The sequence below is a fragment of the Lissotriton helveticus genome, chromosome 11 (assembly GCF_964261635.1).
Source record: "Lissotriton helveticus chromosome 11, aLisHel1.1, whole genome shotgun sequence".
NCBI classification, from domain to species: Eukaryota; Metazoa; Chordata; class Amphibia; order Caudata; family Salamandridae; genus Lissotriton; species Lissotriton helveticus.
This window is the reverse complement of record NC_136072.1, coordinates 922,094,323-922,115,742: the sequence shown is the minus strand read 5'-3', so window position 1 is coordinate 922,115,742 and position 21,420 is coordinate 922,094,323. Positions and strand designations below refer to the sequence as shown.

At 47.7% G+C, this 21,420-nt stretch overlaps 1 protein-coding gene across 1 annotated transcript in view; it reads left to right on the top strand.

Annotated features, from left to right (window-relative positions):
• The window catches only part of ASCC2 (activating signal cointegrator 1 complex subunit 2), a 427,823-nt gene that overhangs the window by 207,590 nt on the left and 198,813 nt on the right, over positions 1–21,420 (top strand). Inside the window, exon 9 of the mRNA XM_078667208.1 lies at positions 14,039–14,146. Coding sequence (XP_078523334.1) covers positions 14,039–14,146 — 108 coding nt within the window. The remainder of the gene's footprint in view (positions 1–14,038; positions 14,147–21,420) is intronic.

Below are 21,420 nucleotides of genomic sequence, written 5' to 3'. Positions count from 1 at the left end.
CCTCTATTGTCCCACATGCACAATGACCCTCTGTTATATTCACAGCAGGTTTGTCTTTCTGCATTATAAAGTCCATCAGCATTTCAATCTTTGACTTTATATCCGCTATATGGACTGCAATTATGTCCATTAAATTAATCTGGATATCCAATTTGTCCGACTGCATGTTGAGTGCATTGGCAGTAGTTTGCAAAGAGTTTAACAGTACTGTGTGTGTTTTTAGAAAATCTTCCATTTTTATTTTTGAAATATCCGCTTTCTAGTATTTTACTTTTGTCGTTTATGGGGTAGTTACTTCATTTTTCCTTCTAATCACTTTTGGTGGTGGTCTACTATCCAGAAGGCACGCTCTATCCTGCATGTCAGCCACATGTATTAAATGACCGTTTAATATTTGATGCTTGTGCAACAGATTGTTATCATCCCTGAATGCTTGTTCTAATAGGCTGCACATTTCAATTATTCCTTGTTTTTCCTTTTGCGTTTGATGTTTGAGTGGCTTGCAGAGGTATTTTGTGTCCGGAATTTTTATTGACGTTTCTGATACTTGGATTATATCTACATTGTTTGTCAGAAAAATACATTCAAGCCATAAATCATTTGTTTCACTTGCTTTATCCAAACTGTGGATCCCCTTTCTGCCCCTCTTTCTGAAGTTCTCTTGTTCCTTCTTTCTATAGCCCAGCAGGGCTCTGCTCTGCGCACTGTCAAAGGCTATCTTTCGGCCATCTCTGCCTTCCTTCGGCTTCCCGATCAGCCTTCTCTTTTCAAGTCCCTGGTTGTTAATCGTTTCTTGAAAGGCATAACTCATCTCTTTCCTCCTGTTCCCTTCGTTATGCCTCAGTGGGACTAGAATCTCGTTTTAACCTATTTAATGTGCGCTCCCTTTGAGCCGCTTCACAACTGTCCTTTGAGAGTCTTAACTCTCAAGACTGCATTCCTAGTGGCCATCACTTCTGCCAGAAGGGTGAGTGAGCTCCAGGCTCTTTCCTCCAAACCTCCTTTCCTGTCTGTCCATCCAGACAAGGTGGTTCGCAGGACCCGTTCATCCTTCCTCCCTAAGGTTGTTACTGCCTTTCACATCAGACAGACCATCACTTTGCCCACCTTCTTTCCGCCTCCGCATCCTTCAAAAGAGGAAGAGAGGCTCCACCGTCTGGACCCAAAATGTGCGCTTTCTTTCTATCTGGATCGCACAAAACAGTTCCGGGTGGATGACCAACTCTTTGTTGACTACGTGGGTGCCAAGAAAGGTTGGGCCGTACACAAGCGAGCCATTTCTCGATGGGTCGTTTTGTGTATTAAAGCATGCTATTCCCTGGCTAAAAAGGGGCTTCCAGTGGGGCTACACGCCCATTCCACCAGGGCGACGGCAGCCACTACTGCCTTGGGAAGAGGAGTTCCTCTACATGACATCTGTCAGGCAGCTACGTGGGCATCACTGCACACGTTTACGAAACACTACTGTCTGGACAACCAAGTCCGGAGAGGCGGCTTCTATGGCCGTTCTGTTCTCCAGGATTTTCTGGTGTGATCTTCGTTCGCAGACCCACCACCGGGGTTGGTATTGCTGGGGTATCTATTCTAAGGTAAGGAATCTATAACTAACGTGTTTCTTTCAGGTGAATAGGTAACTTACCTTTGGTAGCAATATATCTGTAAGAAACATTAGTTAGTTATAGATTCCTTACCGTACCGACTCGCCCATCCTCCCCGTTCTGCGAACTGATTTCTAGGGTTATGGATATCCTTTCAGAGCCCTAGTTTTGTGCACCAGTGGTCAGTGTGTTGCATGGCTCTGCGTTTCTGGCACGGAAAGTCGTGTACAGAACTGATGTCAGCACGTGATTGCGGCGTCTAAGTAGCTACTGCGATGTCATCCCGGCGACTACAACGCCAACGACAGACACTGAGCCGACTGACACCACCTTCCGACGCATAGAGGTACTGCTGACGAAAAAACTTTCCGGATCCAGTCTAACGCCTCTGGGTAATTTTAAGGTAAGAAATCTATAACTATCTAATGTTTCTTACAGATATATCGTTACCGAAGGTAAGTAACTTGTTCTTTAATTAAAAAAACAACATTAAAAAAAGTAGCGACTTTACAAATGCAGCGTTTTGAGTATTCTACACATAAATTTATTTAATATTTTGGTGATTTGTAACGCACCAACTGATGCAATCAGTCCCAAAGTATGACCGATCACAAAGCAGGCCCTTCAAAAACATTCTAAAATGATTTTTTTTATTATTTAGGTTACTTGTTACACTGGACCCATTTGGACAAACAACCTTCAATCCCAACTGAAAAAAAGTTTTTAATTTGTGACCTACATTTCTCTGTCATAAAACATGCGATTCATCCGTCGACAGACATTGAACGAAGAAATGTTAGCGCATAGAAACAACGACTGTTTGCATTAAAAATACCGTAAGATTCACCTTTAAGCAAGCGACACACAACAAATAGCTTTCTCAGGAGAAGGTGATATTTCTCTGAAGCACCGTATTGTGTCCACTAAATAGAGTTCTATTTCTTTCCTTTTGAAGCAATCATGGCACCCTCCCTTAAGCTTAAGATGTTTAAAGCTGAAGCGCGGGTGGCCACCTTAGTAACAAAAGTAAACAAAGAAAAGAAATGTCAGCTGCACCCATTTCTTTATTTATTCACTTTTGTTACAATGGCTGCACCCATACCTTAGCGTTAAACATCTTAACCTTGAGCGTGGGTGCCATGATTGCTTCAAAAGCAAAGAAATAAAAAATAAATTGCATTTTTTTTCTATTGCTTTACTTTTGAAGCAGTCGCAGCACGTGCGCTTTAGCTTAAGATGTTTAAAGCTAAAGAGCTGGTGCCGCCATTGTAAAAAAAAGTAAATAGAAGAAAGGCATGCTGCTGCATTCGGCGATCGTTAGTAACAAGAGAAGCGCGTGGCTGCAATTATTCCAGTTCAGGCGTGCCGTGCTGGTTAAATAAATACATTTCAGAAAACGTTGCAGTAGAGCGTATCCTGCCTGCAAAAGCAGGCAGGAGAAGGCTCTTTAAGAAAAGAGTGCTCTGAGACTGTAATTAAAACATACCGAGTAACCACACATGTAACAGGGGGTGTCCTTATGGGAGGGAACAAGAAGAGAAAAGGCGGTACTAAGGAGGGACTACTAGGCCTATTGACCAGTGAAAAGCCACCATTAGCAAATGACATTGACAGGAGCCAATTAAAAGATGGGCGGAAAGTAGACGGAGCTTTGTCTTTGTGCCTATATGCTGAATACAGCATGTCTCGAAGAGACAGCGAAATCGCTGCTTATGCAAGACCTAGAAAGAACTTGTTCACTTTTCTACTGGTCACTACACAGTATGCTGCCACCACCACGATCATGCTCTAGAAGCCTATCACCACTATGAGGGTAACGCTTTGGGCACCACTTCCGGTCGAGCAAGACTGCAATCCTTGAAATAAGCTTGTGTCATGGCACACACACATGAGCCATGTTGGCCTATGACAACAAAAATCAGTATTAGGGGTCCAGTCTCATTCGTGTAGTGGGGACACTCCAGGCAGGGGTGCACGTCCGTTACCATGCAGAGGACTTTTCCGTCCCAACACAAGTTCTTTCACATATGGAGATGGGAGAAGGACTAAACTGACAGGTTGTCCAGGAGAGGAGCAGAAACTCAGAGGTTGCTTTCCTTTAACAACACAACTCCAGACTTTAGTCCATTGTAGGCTAGCTTACTTCAACTCATTGATCCAACAAAAGCTAATGGAATGTCCATTCCCATTTCCCATCTACACCACTAGCTGTATGCAATATTTATGCATCAGATTATTTATATCAAGTCAAGTAAAGTCAAATAACACCACTTTATTCGATTAATTAAAATCATAAAAGTGGTGACAATAATTCATACATTTGTTAAAAGTACAATAAAATCAGTGTTTATCATAAATTTACATACAATTCATAAAAAGTTAAAATACAGAGGTAAAATTTAAGTAGCAAGGAAATAAGATCATATCACAGTCTCCATTGCCACTAATCTTTTGGCTTTGTTTCGAACCGCAGCCACCAGGAAGCAGGCAACCCCATAGATGACCCGGGGGCTGCCTAAAAGTTGTAAGTACATGAGTGCGGGCCTTACTTGAACAAACCCCGCCTCTCTAAGGAGTGGTACCAAAAATTGTTTCCTGATGTCGGCATAGTGATCACAGAACATGATAAAGTGCAAAAGTGTTTGGCTAGAAAAATTATCACAACTGCAGGGAGAAGATAACTCGGGTCTACCCCATACAGAAAAGTGGCCAAGGGAAAAATGGACAATGTTGAGTCTGAATCGGATTAAAAGATGTCGGTGGAAGGGAATCGTCACAATCTTTAGATATGGTTCAAGGAGTGGCGAGGTCGTCAGGGCAAAGTTTGCTCTAACAGGTGGCTTTAGCATTTCCGTCCTCTCCCGTTCTAACTCCGCTCTGCTCCAAAAATTATTCTTGGTCCACGCTAAATCATCCTTTTGCAACAAATATGGGGACGAATATAGTTCAGGACGGCCCAATTTACAAAATGAGTTTTTGATGTACACTAGCCAAGGTATTTTGTCAGCCTTGTCTAACGCCATGCAATCTTTTAAGATGGAATGGTTCAATGTAATTTCACTATTAAGCCAAATTTTTATCCAACAGGATAATGGGGCCAACTGTAAGAGATCCGTGATATATCTCAATCCTAACTCTGAGTGCAGGGAAAATACTGGAGTAGATTGGGGAACAGCTAGTAATGACCTTAAAAACTTATTTTCCATGATCTGTATTTTATCTACTGGTAAGTAACCCCAAAGTGAGGCACCATACAGTGCTATAGCCAAGCATTTGGTTTTGTAGACTGTTAATAGAGCTTCGATTGGCCTTGATCCCAGTCGTTTTGCGAAGCCCAATAAAGCTGAGGTTGATCTTGCGACGGCTATGCTTTTGGCATTTAAATGGGGGGCCCAATTACCCTTTTCATCAAAAATCACGCCTAAATAAGGGAATACCGGTACCCTGGATATATCCGCCCCATTGCAGGAAAATAGTTTTATTTTTTGGGCTTTAGGATGTTTTCCTGTCACCATGACATGGGACTTTTTACTATTAACTGGTAGGTCCAAAGACCTCATGAAGGCACCAAAGGCGTCCAGGATTCTCTGCAGCCCCAGTCCAGTGCGGGCTATAAGGACTGCGTCATCCGCATAAAGAAGGACTGGGACTGCAGAGTCTCCCACACGCGGGACATCCAGGGAGGCCCTTCTAAAAATGTGTCCAATGAGTTTATATATAGTGTAAACAAGAGGGGAGCCAGGATACACCCCTGCCTGACACCTCGCTTGGAGTTAAAATATCTGGTGCAACCCCCCTCCTTATTGACTCTAATTGTCGCCTGGAGTCCTTGATGAAGGGTCGCCAGGAAGTTAACCAAGGCAGGATCAAAACCTAGATCAAATAAAATCAGCCAAAGTTTCTGGCGATTTACCATGTCGAACGCTGAAGAGAGGTCCATAAACCCCATATAGAGCATACCTTCTTTCGCCTGGGTATATTTACTTATGAGCATCTGTAGGTTTAGACACTGTTCTAAGGTTCCTCTTTTTGCCCTAAACCCGTATTGAAGGTTTGATAGAACCCCCCTTTCCTCCAGGTAATCTTCCAGCTTGTGCAGAATGACTCTGCCCAAGATTTTAACGGCAGAGTCAATCAGGGACATGGGCCTGTAGCAAGAGGGGTCACTCCTCAGACCTTTTTTGAACACAGGTATTATAATTGATGTAGCCCAAGATTGGGGGGAACCACTGGTACTTGATGAATTGAAGACGTTGGTAAGAATCTATGCCCAGAATTTTGGAGTGTCCTATAAAGATCCGCAGGAACTCCGTCTGGGCCTGGAGCCTTGTTTTTAGATATTTCCTCTATCGCCCTTTGTACCTCGACCATCTCAAAAAGTAACGGGGGGGCTGAGGGCGATGTAATATTACCCGTAGCAATAGCGGGAAAACCCTCCTCGATGTCATAGATCTTACTAAAATGTGATACCCATAGATCATCGGGGATCACACAGTCCATGATCTTGTTCTCTTCCCTGGAGAAAAAAGGGTGATTTATAGTGGCCCAAAATTTACTGCTATCCTTTAAAGTATCTGTGGAAATGAGATTACTCCAGGCCTCGTTTATTTATATAATATTTTCTAAGTAATTCAACCAGCAGTTGCATGACCTTCTTGAACAACGATGGGTAAAACATCGATCAATGGAAAAACTCCACATTCAGTGTGAATTATAAATAGAAAGTATGGGCCTTGTCGAAACATCGTTTTCCTGTGTAATAGGAAGGAGTGCAACCAACATTAGAAATTGCTGCTATATCTTGTACTCGTATGAGGCATTCTAATAGTATCAAATGCAACTGGAGCCAGTCCATAATATCTGCTGAGGATAAACTTGTTGCTTGCGTGCCCCAATACTCAACTGGTAACCATCAAGGATATGGTGCTTATCCCGCCCTTTCAGAATTGCTCAGCCTATAGGTTCCAGAATATTACTAATCAAATGAAAGTTACAAACTGACCAGTGACTTAACAGAACATACTTTGGAATCTAATCTTTAGGTTCAAATAGTTTTTAATACTAACACCATTCAGTGTATCCTTCAATTGAAGGATCAACATTCCTATCTCTGTAGCTCTCTCAACTATAAGACATAATGAGGTGTATAAAATGTCTCATGTTTTTGCTATTGTCCAATAGAGGAGGCCTCCGGTGGTGGCATCAATGGCCTTACTCCTGGCCCAAATGGCAAGAAAGAGGCTTGGGCCGCCGGAGGTGGGGATTGGGGGTGATGGGTTTATGTGGATGGAAAGGGGGCAATGAGGCCAAATGGACCCCCCAACCACCTCAGCCCTTCTCTGGTCACAGTCGTGCTATACTGCTTCCATCCTCCTATACATCTCAAACATTATGCCCGATTTCTAAGACTAAGTGGATGAAACTAATCTAAGTTGCATATTCCAGCACCTTTCCTTCTTTTGATCTGTTTGCCTCTAGGACAGTATGAATTAATGCTTCAGCGGCTGCCAACTGTGAAACAATGCCTTCTGTTCCTCAAACACCACCTTTAATCTTGCTGGGTGCCACAGTGATGAATTAACTCCTCTGCTATTGGGTCCTTTTCTTGTTTGAGCTGCTGGTGCTGCCTTATGGTATAATTACTGTAGTCTGGAATAAGTAGGATCTTTTCACCTCCCAGTTGCAATCGCCCGTTTTTTTAAACAATCTTTATTAGGGTTTTACAGACCTCACAGGCGAGGCCAAGCGGATGTCATTCCGGGGTAAAATAGTCTACCAGCACTTCCCAAGCCCTTGCTGCCTCCAGTGTGCCAATCCTGTGTTCAGCCTCTCACAGTAGCAATCTCCCCTTGCCCACTTTTCCATTTTCCTTCTCGATGTGATTATTCTGGGCCCTCCCAGCGACTTCCAATGCCGTGTAATTTTCTCTTTAGCCAAGATATATGCCAAGTCTTAAAATGTGCTTGTGACTTTAGTTTTAGGTGTATGTCGGAACCACCCTAGAAGGCAGTGGCTCGGGGAACAGGGAAACCTTCCTCTCAATGACAGTTGTGATCGTAGTCGTGACCTCCTCCCAATAAGCGTGCAGCGAGGGGCACGTCCAGAACATGTGCAGAATATGTGCCTCTCTCTCCCTGCATCTGGAACAGGCTGCCTCAGCTATGTGAAAATACCTTCTAATCCTCTGTGGGGTAAGATGGGATCTATACAGCACATAATAATTAATTTGAAGTGTGTATTCCTGGAGATTTTTGGCATCCGTTCCAGAATAGCATCCCAATCCTTGACAGTGATAGGAATCTCCAAATCCTCCTCCCAATGTGTCTACAGGCGCTCCAGTGGACACTGTAAGTCAGTGCATATTGCTTGATATAGACAGGAGACAGTCTTAATGGTGTCTGCCGTTAGCGTCACATATTGGCAGCTCTTGAGCACAAGTGGCTTAGAAGAACCTGTGCCCCAGTGCTTCCTTAGCGCTATGGTAGGTGCTCTGTGCAAAAGAAACTGGCACTGTGCTAGGTCGAACTCTGGCCAAAACATCTCAAACGGCAGCAGCTCCGAGTCTCTAAAAAGGTCCCCCTGCCTTGTCGCCCCTGCTTCAGTCCAAGGGTAAATATCCCTCCAGCATCCACCATGTGGCAGATATTTTAGTGTGGAGAGAGTTAAGTCGGGGTAGTATGATACTTTGTTACCTGCTTTTTACTAGCATCTATTCCAACAACAAGCGACCACCTGGAACTCCTGTATATTTCTAGATGGGGATCGTCACACTCTCAGCAACATGTTGGTGAGGTCCGAGGACGTCGGCACAAGTGGGTTGGGAATTCTGGCAGGATTTCTCCTGGTCGCCAGTCATTGGACCAGCCAGTTCAGCTGGGCTGATATATAGTACGTCTCGAGTCAGGGACTGCTAATCCCTCAACTCTGTGGAGCACTGCATCGGGGCTAGGTCCACTCACCTATGGCCTGTTCCTCATATAAAGGCGGTAAATAAGAAATCTAGGTCTCAAAACATTGCTCACTGGACCCCGATCAGGAGTGTTCCTAAGAAGTAAAGGAGACGCGGCAGGGCCTCCATTTTCAGGAGAGCAACACGTCCCGCCACCGACAGTGGCAATGTTTTCCAAAAATCCGCAAAAGAGACGATTGAACAGATGTAATGTCCCACGTTGCCATCTAATAGGTTAGCGTGATTGTGGTAGTTCCTGACCCCCAGGTATGTTAGACAGCTGGGCTCCCACTGTAGGTGTTCCAATCCCTCTGGCGGGTCTCTGCTCGGTGCTGAGACCTTACTTCTTCCAAATTCACCTTTGACCCAGATAGCAGACCAAATCTCTCCAGCATGTCTTGCTCGATTCAGGTACTCCTCACCATCACAGAGGAAAACCAGTAAGTCATCCACACACAGTGCTATGTGGTGTTGGTGGCCCCCAATGCTTAAGCACTGCTAGCTAAGACCTGTTCGTGTATGTAAATGTAAATGTACAGGAATTTATATAGCGCAAATCACCAAGCGGTCTCTAAGCGCTTGCTTAGGGAACCCGTCCTGGTATTCCCCTGTGAGATAACCCCGGCAGGGTATCCACAAGGTGAAAGCCAGGCATCCCGCCGCGAGGGGCCGTTGTGGAGATTAAGCAAGCTATTGCCCAGAGTCGCAGAGTGTGAACCCATGAATTGAGTAGGCACTGGAGCGAGAATTGTCGAGTCCATGGACATTTTAGGACTCCACACCCTGCCGAGCCGGGAATTGAACCCTGGTCCCGGGCTGACCTCTGCTTCCAGGTCTGCCTCCTCTAACCAGTGAGCCACACTTCTCCACATGGCCAATGCAAAAAAGCAGGGGGGTAAGGGACAACCCTGCCATGTTCTGTGTCTTGCAGAGATGATCTTCCCTGTGCGGATGCTAGCATTTGGATTAGTGTACAACAATTTTGTCTCCTTGCTAGGAAGTTCCCTTCCAGTCCCAAATAGAACATTACCTCATAGAGATAGTGTCATTATAGGATGTCAAATGCCTTCTCTATGTCGACAGCGAACACTGCTGCGCTCACCTGATCATAGTCCCAAGGGGGAAGCTGGCTCTGTTTATACTATCCCAAAATGAGTTATTGTGTGCACAGAGTCCAGTGGAACCCCAAAGGTAGGCAGAGGTAAAATTAGATAGCACCTTACTCTCTATTTGTAGTAGTGTGGGCGAACAGTAAAGCTCTATCAGAGGGTAGTGTTAAGCATTTGTTGTACACACTCAGGCAACAAATGATGTCACACACTCAAAGACTGAACTCAGACCAATTTGTTTATATAAAAAATATTATTTTGTTATCTATATTTTCTAGAACCAAGCACGCCTGGTACAGGTAAGTGTAAATGGTACTTTTCAAGGCAGGTTGAACAATACAAGCAAGCTGAATGAAAATTTCTTTGTTACAGGTTTGTAAATCTTTTCAATGCAGTGGAAATTAGTTAGATTACTTTTGATTACTATACAGATTACTTTTTCTACTCAGTGTGATAGGCCTAGATCTCATACCGGGGTATTTCCTAGAGAAAACGTAAGTAAAGCAGTTTTTAGTTATTTGCAGTTTTTTAAGTTCTCAGACCAAACCAACTCCACAATTTTCAAGGAAAAACATTCATTGTATTCCTATGGAGAAAATATGGTTAATGGTTAACCGGTAAATACTTGGTTGTGGGAGTTGGTATTCTGGTGTTAGAACCAGGGTTCCCCCAGGGTCAAGGATGCACTTTCAAAGCACCCTCAGCGGCATTAGGGCGGCCGTGTGCAAAGTGCTGAGGCTCAATGTTATCCAGAGGGGGGTAGGGGGCCTCAGTTTGGTGGTTGCCCACGAGCAGGCCACACGGTTGTGAGAACAAAGCTCCTGGTGCTAGGCTCAGGGCAAAGGAGGTATCCGAGTTAGCACCCAAAGTACACCCACAGCGGTGGGGGGGCTGCTGGTTGTAGGGTGCTCTTTTGGTGTCGGGTGCCCTGTTGATTTCAATGGGGATTCTCTGGTTGCAACAAATACCGCAGACTCGGTACGAAGATCTTCTGGAGGTGGCCACCGGTTGAAGAGGTAAGTTGGGATGCGTGGGGATGCTGGGACACCGTCGGTTGGGCTGCCCAAGGCCGTGGGGCATCAGGCAGGGGTGTCTTTAGGCATCATGTTTTCTTAACAGCTCCAGTCGCAATTGGAGGGGGGATGGGGGGGATCCTCCAGAAAGAGTCTGCAGGTTTCGCTTGTATATTCAAGACAGGTCAGAGATCACCAGGTCTCAGCTCAGGATCACCGGGGAGACCTCCTTGTGGTGTTGGGCCACTTGAACTCTGGCCGTAGGTGTCGGATGCAGAGTGGTGCAGACTCGCGGATTTGACCAGAGCCAGAGTCTGTTGGTGGGCAAATCCGGTGCTCACTGGAAACAAAGTCTTTGACTTGGAAGGCAGGGCAGGTCCTCGGGGTTCTTGAGGTTGCTGGCTGCAGGACACACTGGGATTTCACTGGAGCAGGTTCTAGGTGGGCACAGGCTGGTAGGGCTGGAGCCAAGTTAGTGGCGTCCTCCTCTTCTTAGTTCAGCACATGTTCTTTTGTCCTTCTTCTTGTGGATTCTTGTTTGAGGAGGCAAGGTTCAGGGTTGTCCCTAAATACTAGATTTAGGGGTTTTACAGGTAGGTAAAGGTTGGGACCAATGGGTCCCTTCCTTGGGGTGGGTACACCCTCTATTATGCCACCCTCAAGTGGGAGGGGGCATATGCCTCACTCTAGTTGGCTGGGTCCACTCATCTGCAAGATGGCGGGGACTTAGAGTTGTGCTTCACCTCGCCCCCCAACCTGAGGGGTGGAGTTGGCAAAGGTGGGCACATCTCCCTTCCTCACATGGTTTTCCAGCTGATTCTCCTGCCCAAAGTGGGGGTGAGAACCGGTGGGGGCCCGTTGCTGGAAGCAGCAAAGGTATGGGGTAGCTCAAAAAGGCGGCAAGCCTTTGAAGCTTCCCCTTCGTGGACCCTGCCCATCCCAGGATGTGCATTGTTTCAGACCCCCGAGACCAGCAGGCTCTCGACCCAGGGGTCCAGAAGCATGTCTGGTGGTGGCAGCTGGCGAGCAGCCACTCAGCCTGGACACTAATGTTAGGTCGTTTTTCAGGGGGCATCTCTAAGATGCCCTCTGTGTGCATCTTTCATTAAATCCCACACTGGCATCAGTGTGGGTTTAATGTGCTGAGAAGTTTCATACCAAACTTCCCAGTTTTCAGTAAAACCATTATGATGCTGTGGAGTTTGTAATGACAAACTCCCAGCACCATATACTCTTTAATGTCATTACTGCACTTACAATGTCCCATAATTGGCTTAGACACTGTAGGGGTTCAGGGCTCATGCACCTGTACCCTCACCACTAGTATAGTGCACCCAGCTAGAGGGGTGGCTGACCCTATGCCAGGTCAGTGGGTTCTGGGCATGGCACACAGGGATGTGTGCCATGTCGACTCTTCACCTTCTGCACCAAAACACGCAGTCTGCAAAGGGTGTGTGTGTGTGTGTATGTGCCTGTCTGTCTGTCTGCCTGTCTGTCTGTCTGTAGGTACACGGCCTCTAAGGGTGGCACAATAAATGCTGCAGTCCTTAGAGGCCTTCCCTGGCCACAGTGCCCCTGGTACCTGTGGTACCTTTTACAAGGAACTAACCTGTGGCCAAAGAGGGCCAATTAGGTTTTGTTTTAAATGCAGTTTAGGGAAAGAACATAGGCCCTTGGTACCTGTTTGGCAGGAACCCAGGGCACACTTAGTCCTTTTGCAGTTCAGCTCCAGCTGATGACTGTGCTTCATTGAGCTGCTGCTGGTGTTGAGATGGAGTTGTTTGGGGAGAAGCAGCAAGTCTGACAAGGTGGGAATTAGCCGCACCCTCTGGCACAGGGCATTGTAAGCTGCTGCCCCTGTTCTCGCCAAAGCCAGGGGTTTGTAATTCATGTGAAATGTCTTCTTTGGCTGTGCAAAGATGACAGTCTTGCCCCTCGATGAGGTTACAGGGCTGTGTAGGGGATTGCTGCTGGTAGTGGTGCCAGGGCAGGGACCAGATATCCAAGAGTATGCACCCCAAGTTCCAGCGAGAGCCGGTGTAGCCTACCGGTGTTGCATTCAGATGCCGCACAGATTACCTATTTGGATTCTGGGTCCCCCTCTCCAGTCACACAGCAGTTTCACGTCCAAGATCCCCAGGAGGGGAGAGGAGGGGTGAGGTATCCTAGTGTGAGGCCTGGGCTCGATATCGCAGGCCCTGTGGCTATAAGGCTTTTGCAGGTGCGTAGCGCCTAACCAGCATCATTGGTGTCACCTCTTTGACCCACAAGCCTTAATGTCTGGTTGCCTCAGGTCCTGGTGCCCCGGGCTGGGCCTCCTCGAGGATCTTGAGCTGCCACAGCCTAGGGTATTTAAGTTGGCTGGCGGCTTTTCTCAGATCCGCTGGTCGTGGCTTCCAGCTGTGAGGTACATCTCTGCATTCCCTCTGGAAACAGGGAATGGTCTCAGCCGTGGTAGTTCAGTTCCAGAGTGTCTGGGTGTTCCGGTGTGAGGCTTGGGCTCTCCATGCAGGGAAGACCCTGAGGTCACGGCTATGGGAAGGAGTGCAGTTGCAGTGGAAGGAGCGCCTTACCACCATCATTGGAGTCACCTCATGAGCACATGAGACCTAATCTCTGGGTGCATCTGGTCCTTGTGCTCTGGTGCTGGGACTCCTAGAGCTCCTTGTGTCGCTGCCACAGCTTCGAGAATCCAAGATGGCGGGTGGTGTTTCTCTGCTCCTCCTGGCGCAGCCTCTGGCTGCGAGGTCCATCTCAGTTCCCCTCTGGGAACAAGGAAATGGTCTCCGCTGTGGCTGGACAGCCCGTGAGGTTCTGGGCTACCCCTGTCTGTAAGAAGGGTCTGATTTGGGGTGCTATAATTTTCTGGTAAAGCCGGTGGGGAGCGGAGCAGCAGGGACCACCCTGTGTCTCTTAATTCCTGGTTAGGCCACGTCCCAGCGAGCATTGAAGGTCACAGCCCCATAAGCCACTTTTTAAGCCAATTTCTTTGACGTATTATACAGCATCTGAATTTAATTCAAATTGGCATTGAGAACCAACTATGCGCTTCTTCCTAAAAGCTTGCTTTTCTCCTTGAGAACGTGTAATAAAATTAACTATTTTTATCTTTTTTTAATTTGTTGCAGTATCTCCCAGACAGGCAGCGGGGTTCTGATGTTTATGGATTCATTGAAAATTAAAATGATGGGGATTTAAGGTTATACCTTTGTAGCCCTTTGTAGCCCTTTATAATAGTATTTACCACTGTGCTCCAGACAGCATTTTAGCATTTGGAGTGTGATACTGCAAGATGTGAAGAGAACCTTTAAAGAGAGAAGTGGCTATGGTTTTGAATTTATATTGACTTCCAATTTCTTTTTCTTGCAGTTTGCAGATGGATTTATGGAGAAGGCTGTCCCATTCAAGAAGGAAGATGGTCGAAATAGCACATATTCTTATTAACCAGACCTGTCTGCAGCCCATATTAGAGAGCAGGTACAATTATGAAGCCTGACTGACTGATGTTTGCAGTTCTATTTACAAGACATGAGTACAGTCTCAACCTATGAAGGAAGGTGTCTGAGGTACCTAGAAGACCGGGACTATGGATAGTGCTCAAAGAAATGTAATCTGCATGAATTAGGCACTGCTCCTAATCTTGATCCACAGGATATGTTTCGGTCAGTATGAAGGAATGAACAAAACACTTATTGGAGCAGTTGTCGTGGCAGAGCCTTTGTATTAATGAATGGGACAATTAAGTGTCAGTCATTGCCGAATCCTTGGTTTATGCTCTAGTTCTGTATGTTGGGTGTTGATCTATATGGATTTTGGAGTCCAGAAGGGGTAATGTTGTCATTTCTGCCTCAGTAAATAAATGAAGAGGACATCATTTCAGACTTGTGCATATTTGGAGGCAGCCAGCAGTTAATGAAGTTGGGTGAATTAGATCGCAGCAGCTGTGCGTGGAACATGCAGTCTTTGCTGACTCATCAGTTTTGAATAGAGACCATAAATCTATGTCAAAGGTTCTGTTATATGCAAAGCTATCAGTTTATGAAATACATAGAGAGTAATAGGAAAGGCGTGATGCGGTCATGGTTCACTATAAGCAGGTGTGACCAGAGCAGTGCTATATTTCTTACTTTTTTTTTTCAAAACAAATTTTATTGATCGATTGCACCCAAAGTGCAGCTCCCCACAGTCAGGAGAAAACTGCAAACATATCAACAGCAGCAAATGACTGGCAATCTATACATCTTTTCGGCTTCCCTCTCCCCCACCCCCCCTACAGCCAACTCCCCCCACCCGGATCCCTCCCCAGCGCACCGCACGATATCGTCTCATCCACTAATAGTTTCGCATGTAAAACAGTGTATAAAGTTCCTCAATTTCGGCCCCCGTTCTCTATTTCCGAACAATCTTCATGCTCTGCCGGCGGTTCCAACCACAGACCCCTTTAATCCGCCCACCTCTTCCATATTTTGTAGTGTTTCCTAGGGCAGCCCCGGGCCTCAAAAATAGGACACTCCAACCACATACAAAAATCCAGCCCTTTCTTCCACACCACTTTTGGAGGTGCCCGGGTATCCTTCCAAACTTGAGCCACATCTCTATTGGCGACGGTGAGGCCCAATAATAGCAGATGTCTTTTATATATGTTACCCCCACCCCCTCTAGAACATGCAAGAGACCTAATTGTGGGGTACATGGAAGTTCCCATCCCAACACTTCAGACAAGCAGTCCCACACCCCCTTCCAAAACCTACCCAAGACACTACAGCTCCATACCGTGTGGAAAAGGGTGCCCACCTCTCGACCGCACCTCTAACAGTCAGGAGACGCAATCAGACCCGCCCGCCACAGCCTCTCCCTAGTGTAATAAGCTCTGTGAAGATATTTGAATTGGATGAGCCTCAGGCGTATTGCAATAGCTGCACCTCGGGGAGCTTCAAGGACCTCCCGCCAATCTTCCTCTTCCAATGTTCCAACATCCCTTTCCCAGGATTCCCTCAATTTGTGTAGGGAAGATGAACAATGTGCAACTAGAGTCTGGTAGATGCAGGATATTTTCTTATCCTCTAGGTCCCCCATCAATACGTTCGCCTCTAGCGGGCTAAATTCAGGCAAGGATTCGAGTCCCTCCAGACTAGGTGCAATGGCATGATGGAATTTTAAATATTTGAAGAATTGGGTTTGAGGCATGCCATATTCCTCACTAAGATCTTGAAACGATTTAAGGGCCGTGCCAGACATAACATTACCCAGTGTTGAAATTCCTATACAGTCTAAACCCCTAAAGCCCTGTAGGGACGCTAGAGCAGGGAGACGACCATTACGCCATAGGGGGGTCTTCTCCGTTAACGTACCCCACCATCCCATACGATGCAGCGCCTGCCTCCAGACCTGAAAGACCACCTGGGTGGCCTGCGGCAACCGCCTCTTCAACCGCGCCGAATACAATATGGTGTGCAGAGTATCGGTCCCCATAAGATAGCGTTCAAGAGCATACGCCGGGTCCCCCCTATCTCCATACCACCATTCATTCAGAATCAACACATGGGAGGCCTGATAGTAGGACAGGAGATCGGACGTCGCCAGCCCACCACAATAGGTTGACAAAAAGCAGGTGTGCAGCGCAACCCGTGCTGCACCCCCAGCCCAAAGAAAGTGCCCCAGCACCGAATTGACTTGCCTAAACCAATGAGGTGAAATCGGGTATGGGTGGTTCTGTAATTGATATAACAGACGTGGGAGGGCAACCATCTTAAATATCGCCGACCGGCCATAAATAGTAAAAGGCATACGGGACCATGTCTTTATCTCTGTTCGAACCCTGTCCCAGACCGGCACTAAGTTGCGTTCCCAGGAGACTATGGAGGATTCAGATGGGAATACACCTAAATACTGAAGGCCCCCCACCGCCACCTGCAACGCGGACGCCCATGACCCGATTCCCGTGCGGTCTCCCGACACCCACAGGGTGGATTTACGCGGATTCAAATACAGACCAGATGTTTCACCAAAAATTTGCATTATCTCTAAAATACGCGGTCCTGACCTATTGATATTAGTAATGAAAAACAGGACATCATCTGAGTACAGCGCATTCCTATCTGAGGGTCCGATCTCCCATTCAAAGCCTTTCAATTGTGCGTCCATGCCCACCCACAACGCCAACGGCTCCATGGCCAGAGTGAATAAATACGGCGGCAGGGGGCATCCCTGCCGAGTACCTCGTCCTATGTGGAATGTGGTAGATGTGGCCCCGGCCACCCTCACCGAAGCCGTCAGGTCTGTATATAGGAGTTTTAGGTATGACAAAAAACTGGGCCCGAGGTTAAGACGAGGCAGAAGTGCAAACAGGTAGACCCAACTCAGCGAGTCAAACGCCCTATCAATATCTGCCAACAGGAGCGCCGCCCGCTCCCCAGTACCTCTAACCGCCTCTACTGCGACATGTGCACGTCTGATGTTATGCCTTGTCGCCCTATGGGGCATAAACCCAGCCTTATCCGGATGGACCAGCTCTGTTATGTAGGGGAGGAGTCGATTCGCCAGCGCCTTGGCCAATATCTTCGCTTCAACATTTAGGAGGGAGATGGGCCGGTAAGACTCATGCCTCTCCGGAGGCCTGTCAGGCTTGTGGAACACCACCACCTCCGCATGTCTCCAGTCTGCCGGAATGCGACCCTGTTCTCCAGCCGCTTCCAACCCCGCCCTGTAATGTGCTCCCAATTGGAGGTGGAATTTCTTAAAAAATTAACTCGGGAACCCATTGGGCCCGGGTGCCTTTCCGGTATTAAGCTCCCCCAGAGCCGTGCCCAGCTCCTCAGCAGTCAGAGGGAGTTCAAGACGCTCCCTTACCTCCTCCGACACCGCACGTGGTGGTAAATCCGCAATAAACGTATCTACTACCTCTGCAGGGAGGCACTCCTGTGGAGCATACTGTGCGGCATAATATAGTGCAAAGCTGTCCGATATCTCTTTGGGGTCTGTGATTGAGGCCCCGGCCGCATCCGTGATCCCCGGTAGTGTCTGCGCTTGAAGCATATTCTGGCAAAGCCTATGGAGCATAGTGCCCGACTTATCCCCTCACTGATATATTCTGCTACGCGTCGCCAACCACACCTGCCGAGCCTCGTCCAGTAACAAAGATGCATAAGACTGCTGTGCCAATAATAGCTGCCCCACCTCCCTGCCCTCCCCAGTTTCACTGCATCGCTCGTCTAGCGTCTCAACATGTGCTGCGGCCTTCACCAACTCCTCTCTACATTTTTTCCGAGCTGCTGCACAACAGGCGATATCCACCCCGCGCAGTGTGGGCTTCAGGGCCTCCCAGAGTGTCACCACATCAGCCACCGACCCCACATTATCGTCCCAGTAGTGGGCTATGGCCTCCCCCATGTGCTTTCTATAATCCTCCTGCTGGAGATGCCACGTGAAGAGACGCCACCGGAAAGGTTCCCGCCCTTTATCCAACCAAACGTCTATCGCAACTGGAGGGTGGTCCGAAAGCCCCTGTGGTAATATAATCGCTGATTTCACTCTACCAACCGCTGCACGGCGGTGCAAACACACAGTCTTATCTAGAAAAGGACTTATGGACTGTGGAAAGATATGGTTATAATAGCTAAGGGTACCCCCAATATTAATTTCTTTTAGGTCTAGAGGAGGGGTAAAGAACGGAAAATACGTTATATGAGAACCTCTGAACTGACCTATCTAATTTCAACAAGTTGGTGTAACTCAAACCGTTTTTTTACAAGGACACAGCAAAACTATATCAATACATGCAAAAGACAATATGTAGGCTTTATTTATCATTTATTTCTCTTAGTTTGTAATTCATTTCAAAAAACCATTTTTTGGTATTTTTCAAAAAGATTTTTTACACATACAAAAACAAAAATACACATATTTTATCATTCCTATATTTTGGAAAAAGGTAATTTGACAATTGGTACACAAAACAAAATTTAAATTAATGCCCCCACCTAAACATTCCAACATAAAAGTAAAGCTAAAATAGAACAGCTTTATTCATTCATCCATCCATGTCAATCTCACCAATCATACTATTCATACATGCTGTTTCTTACATACAACGCTCAAAGAATCTTGGAAAACAGACAATCAACCGGATTTGCAAAAGCCCCCACAGGGGATATTGTTTAGATGTTATACACAAATATCAGACTCAAAATCTTTTTTTTTCATTTGCTATCCCCTTTTGGGGATCCTTCTCAGTTGGGTTTTCAGTTGTCTGTCGGTGGCCTTTTACATGTATTGATATAGTTTTGCTGTGTCCTTGTAAAAAAATTGAGTTACAACCAACTTGTTGAAATTAGATAGGTCAGGTCAGAGGTTCTCATATAACGTAAACTGTGGAGAGATATGTAAATTCCCGATCATGGGTTTGTAGGTATTGCCAAGCATCAATCCAGCCCATTCCCCTAACCATGTCGCCTAGTTTAGTGGGTGTGTCCGCTACCTGTCCCCCCTGGTCTATAGCGATCCATCCGACCATTCATGACATCATTCCAGTCACCCCCAATCACTGCGAGAGCCTCAGGAATTTCTGCCCACACCGCAAACAGCTTTTCCACTAGCGACCACTGCAGGGGGGGCGGAGTATATACACTCCCCAGCACCAGGGGCTCCTCACCAATCATCCCTTTAACAAATACGTATCGGCCTTGCGGGTCGACCCACTGCTTCGAGTGGACGTAGGACAATCGCCAATGCACCAAAATGGCCACCCCCCTGGACCCCCTAGCAAACCCAGCATGGTAAACCTGTTGGTATCCATAGCGCTGTAGGCTAAGTGTTTTGTTGCCTAGAAGATGCGTTTCTTGCAGCAGCATAACATCCGCACCTTCCCTTTTCCCCAACCGCAAAACTGCCCCTCTCTTCACCTTATCAAGCACTCCCCTCACATTCCAGCTAAGTATCCGCATGGACGCCCTAGGGATCATCGGCTTGGTTCCTTCAGCCGCCATTCAAGGGGACGCATGTCAAGAGCCCAAAAGACTGGCCTAGAGGACGTGTACACCTCAATCGTTGAGAACTCATACATATCGTGCAGATCGAACCAACCCCCCCTTCCAACTCCCACCCCCCCCAACCCCACCTCAAAACCCCCCACCCAAATACCTCAAAAAGCGCTGAAGTACCTGTCGCGGCCTGGGCAACTACTGATACCAAACGCAGGACCTGAGGCCGTCCACACCAATGGATCCCCAATGAACTACCCATTTACCCAACTCTCCCCCCCAACATGCCTTAAGTCCAGGGAAGTGGTCCGCCCTTTAACTACCCCCCCCCCTATCCCCAAGCGCCCCACATCTTCAAATTCACTGTCATTTAGTTGTCGCAATTGCCCCTCACGGCCCTGCGGCCACTCCGGCGAAGTGTACCTTACACTTACACCCACAGGGGTATATGCACAGCAATGTTCCGCCTCTCGCCGATTGAATGTTCAAGGATCTGTGAGCGGATGCTCCGGGGCCGCCGCTCCTCCGCCTGCCGCCGCTCCGCCGCCTGCCGCTGGATCTGGACCTCCAATTTCCCCTACTCCGCGAGCCCTGGGCGGTCTGTGCCTGTGAGCCGCTCAAGGAGGAGTCTGAGTCATGACCCGGAGGTGTATGTGCCCTCAGTTTCACCGTTTCATCAGTCCAACGGAACACTTCCTCTGGGGTATCATAGAAGTGGGCACAGGATTGAAACACCACCCGTAGGCGGCCCGGATAAAGTAAGGCATAGTGGAGCTTAAGATCGCGGAGGCACGCCTTGGCCGCTGTAAACGACTCCCTCTGCCGTTGGACAAGCCTGGTATAATCTGGAAATATCAGGATTCTTTGATTCTCACACATGCCCTTGCCTCTCGTAGGATGGTATCGCGATAGTGATAGTTCAACAACTTGGCTATTACAGGCCTTGGACGGGCCCCAGGTGGCGGCTTCTGTACCAGAGCCTGATGGGCCCGTTCAACAACAAAGCAGTGTGATAAGGATTCGGGAGGGAGCCAACTCTCCAGGCACTGAGTCAGGAAGCGCTCCATGTTGCCCTTCTCGCAGCCCTCCGGGAGCCCCACAAATCTGAGGTTGTTGCGCCGGGCCCGTCCTTCTGCATCTTCCACTCGAAGGGCCAGCCCCTTCTTGACACTCTCCATGTCAGACACTTTGCGTTTAAGGGTCGCCACATCATCTTCCACTCCCGAAATCCTGGTTTCAGCCTCCGTGATGCGAGCCACCGCGTTCCGCAGGTCGTGGCGCAACAACGTGACATCTGCCCCCACGGCGCCTATTTTCGCGTCCAGCATATCCCTTGACTGGGTTATTGCCACCATCAATGCCGCATTATCAGGCCCCTGGCTGTTCTGGCCCCCAGCAGCCCCGGCTCCTCCACTTGGCCCCGTATACTTATCAATGGGCCCCTGTTTCGTGGACCCACTACCACTCCCGCCTCTGGTCATTTTCTTCGGAGGCCGGGGACAACCTCCACCAGGACTAGCCACCTGTACACCCGGAATGTACCTCCAATATCACCGATGGGCACCGTGCGTCAGGACCCTCTGTGTCTCTTTGGGCCAGTCGCTATATCACTCTCCCAAAGTCCGGAAAACTGCCGCAGAGCTGCGCACTGGCCTCACTCTGCTGGAATGTCCTTCACTGGGCCTCACGCTGCCAGGCTACCGCCGTCGGCCACTATTTTGCCCAAAGCACTCACACTGCAACCGCCCTCACCGAGACCAAGCCACCCCTGCG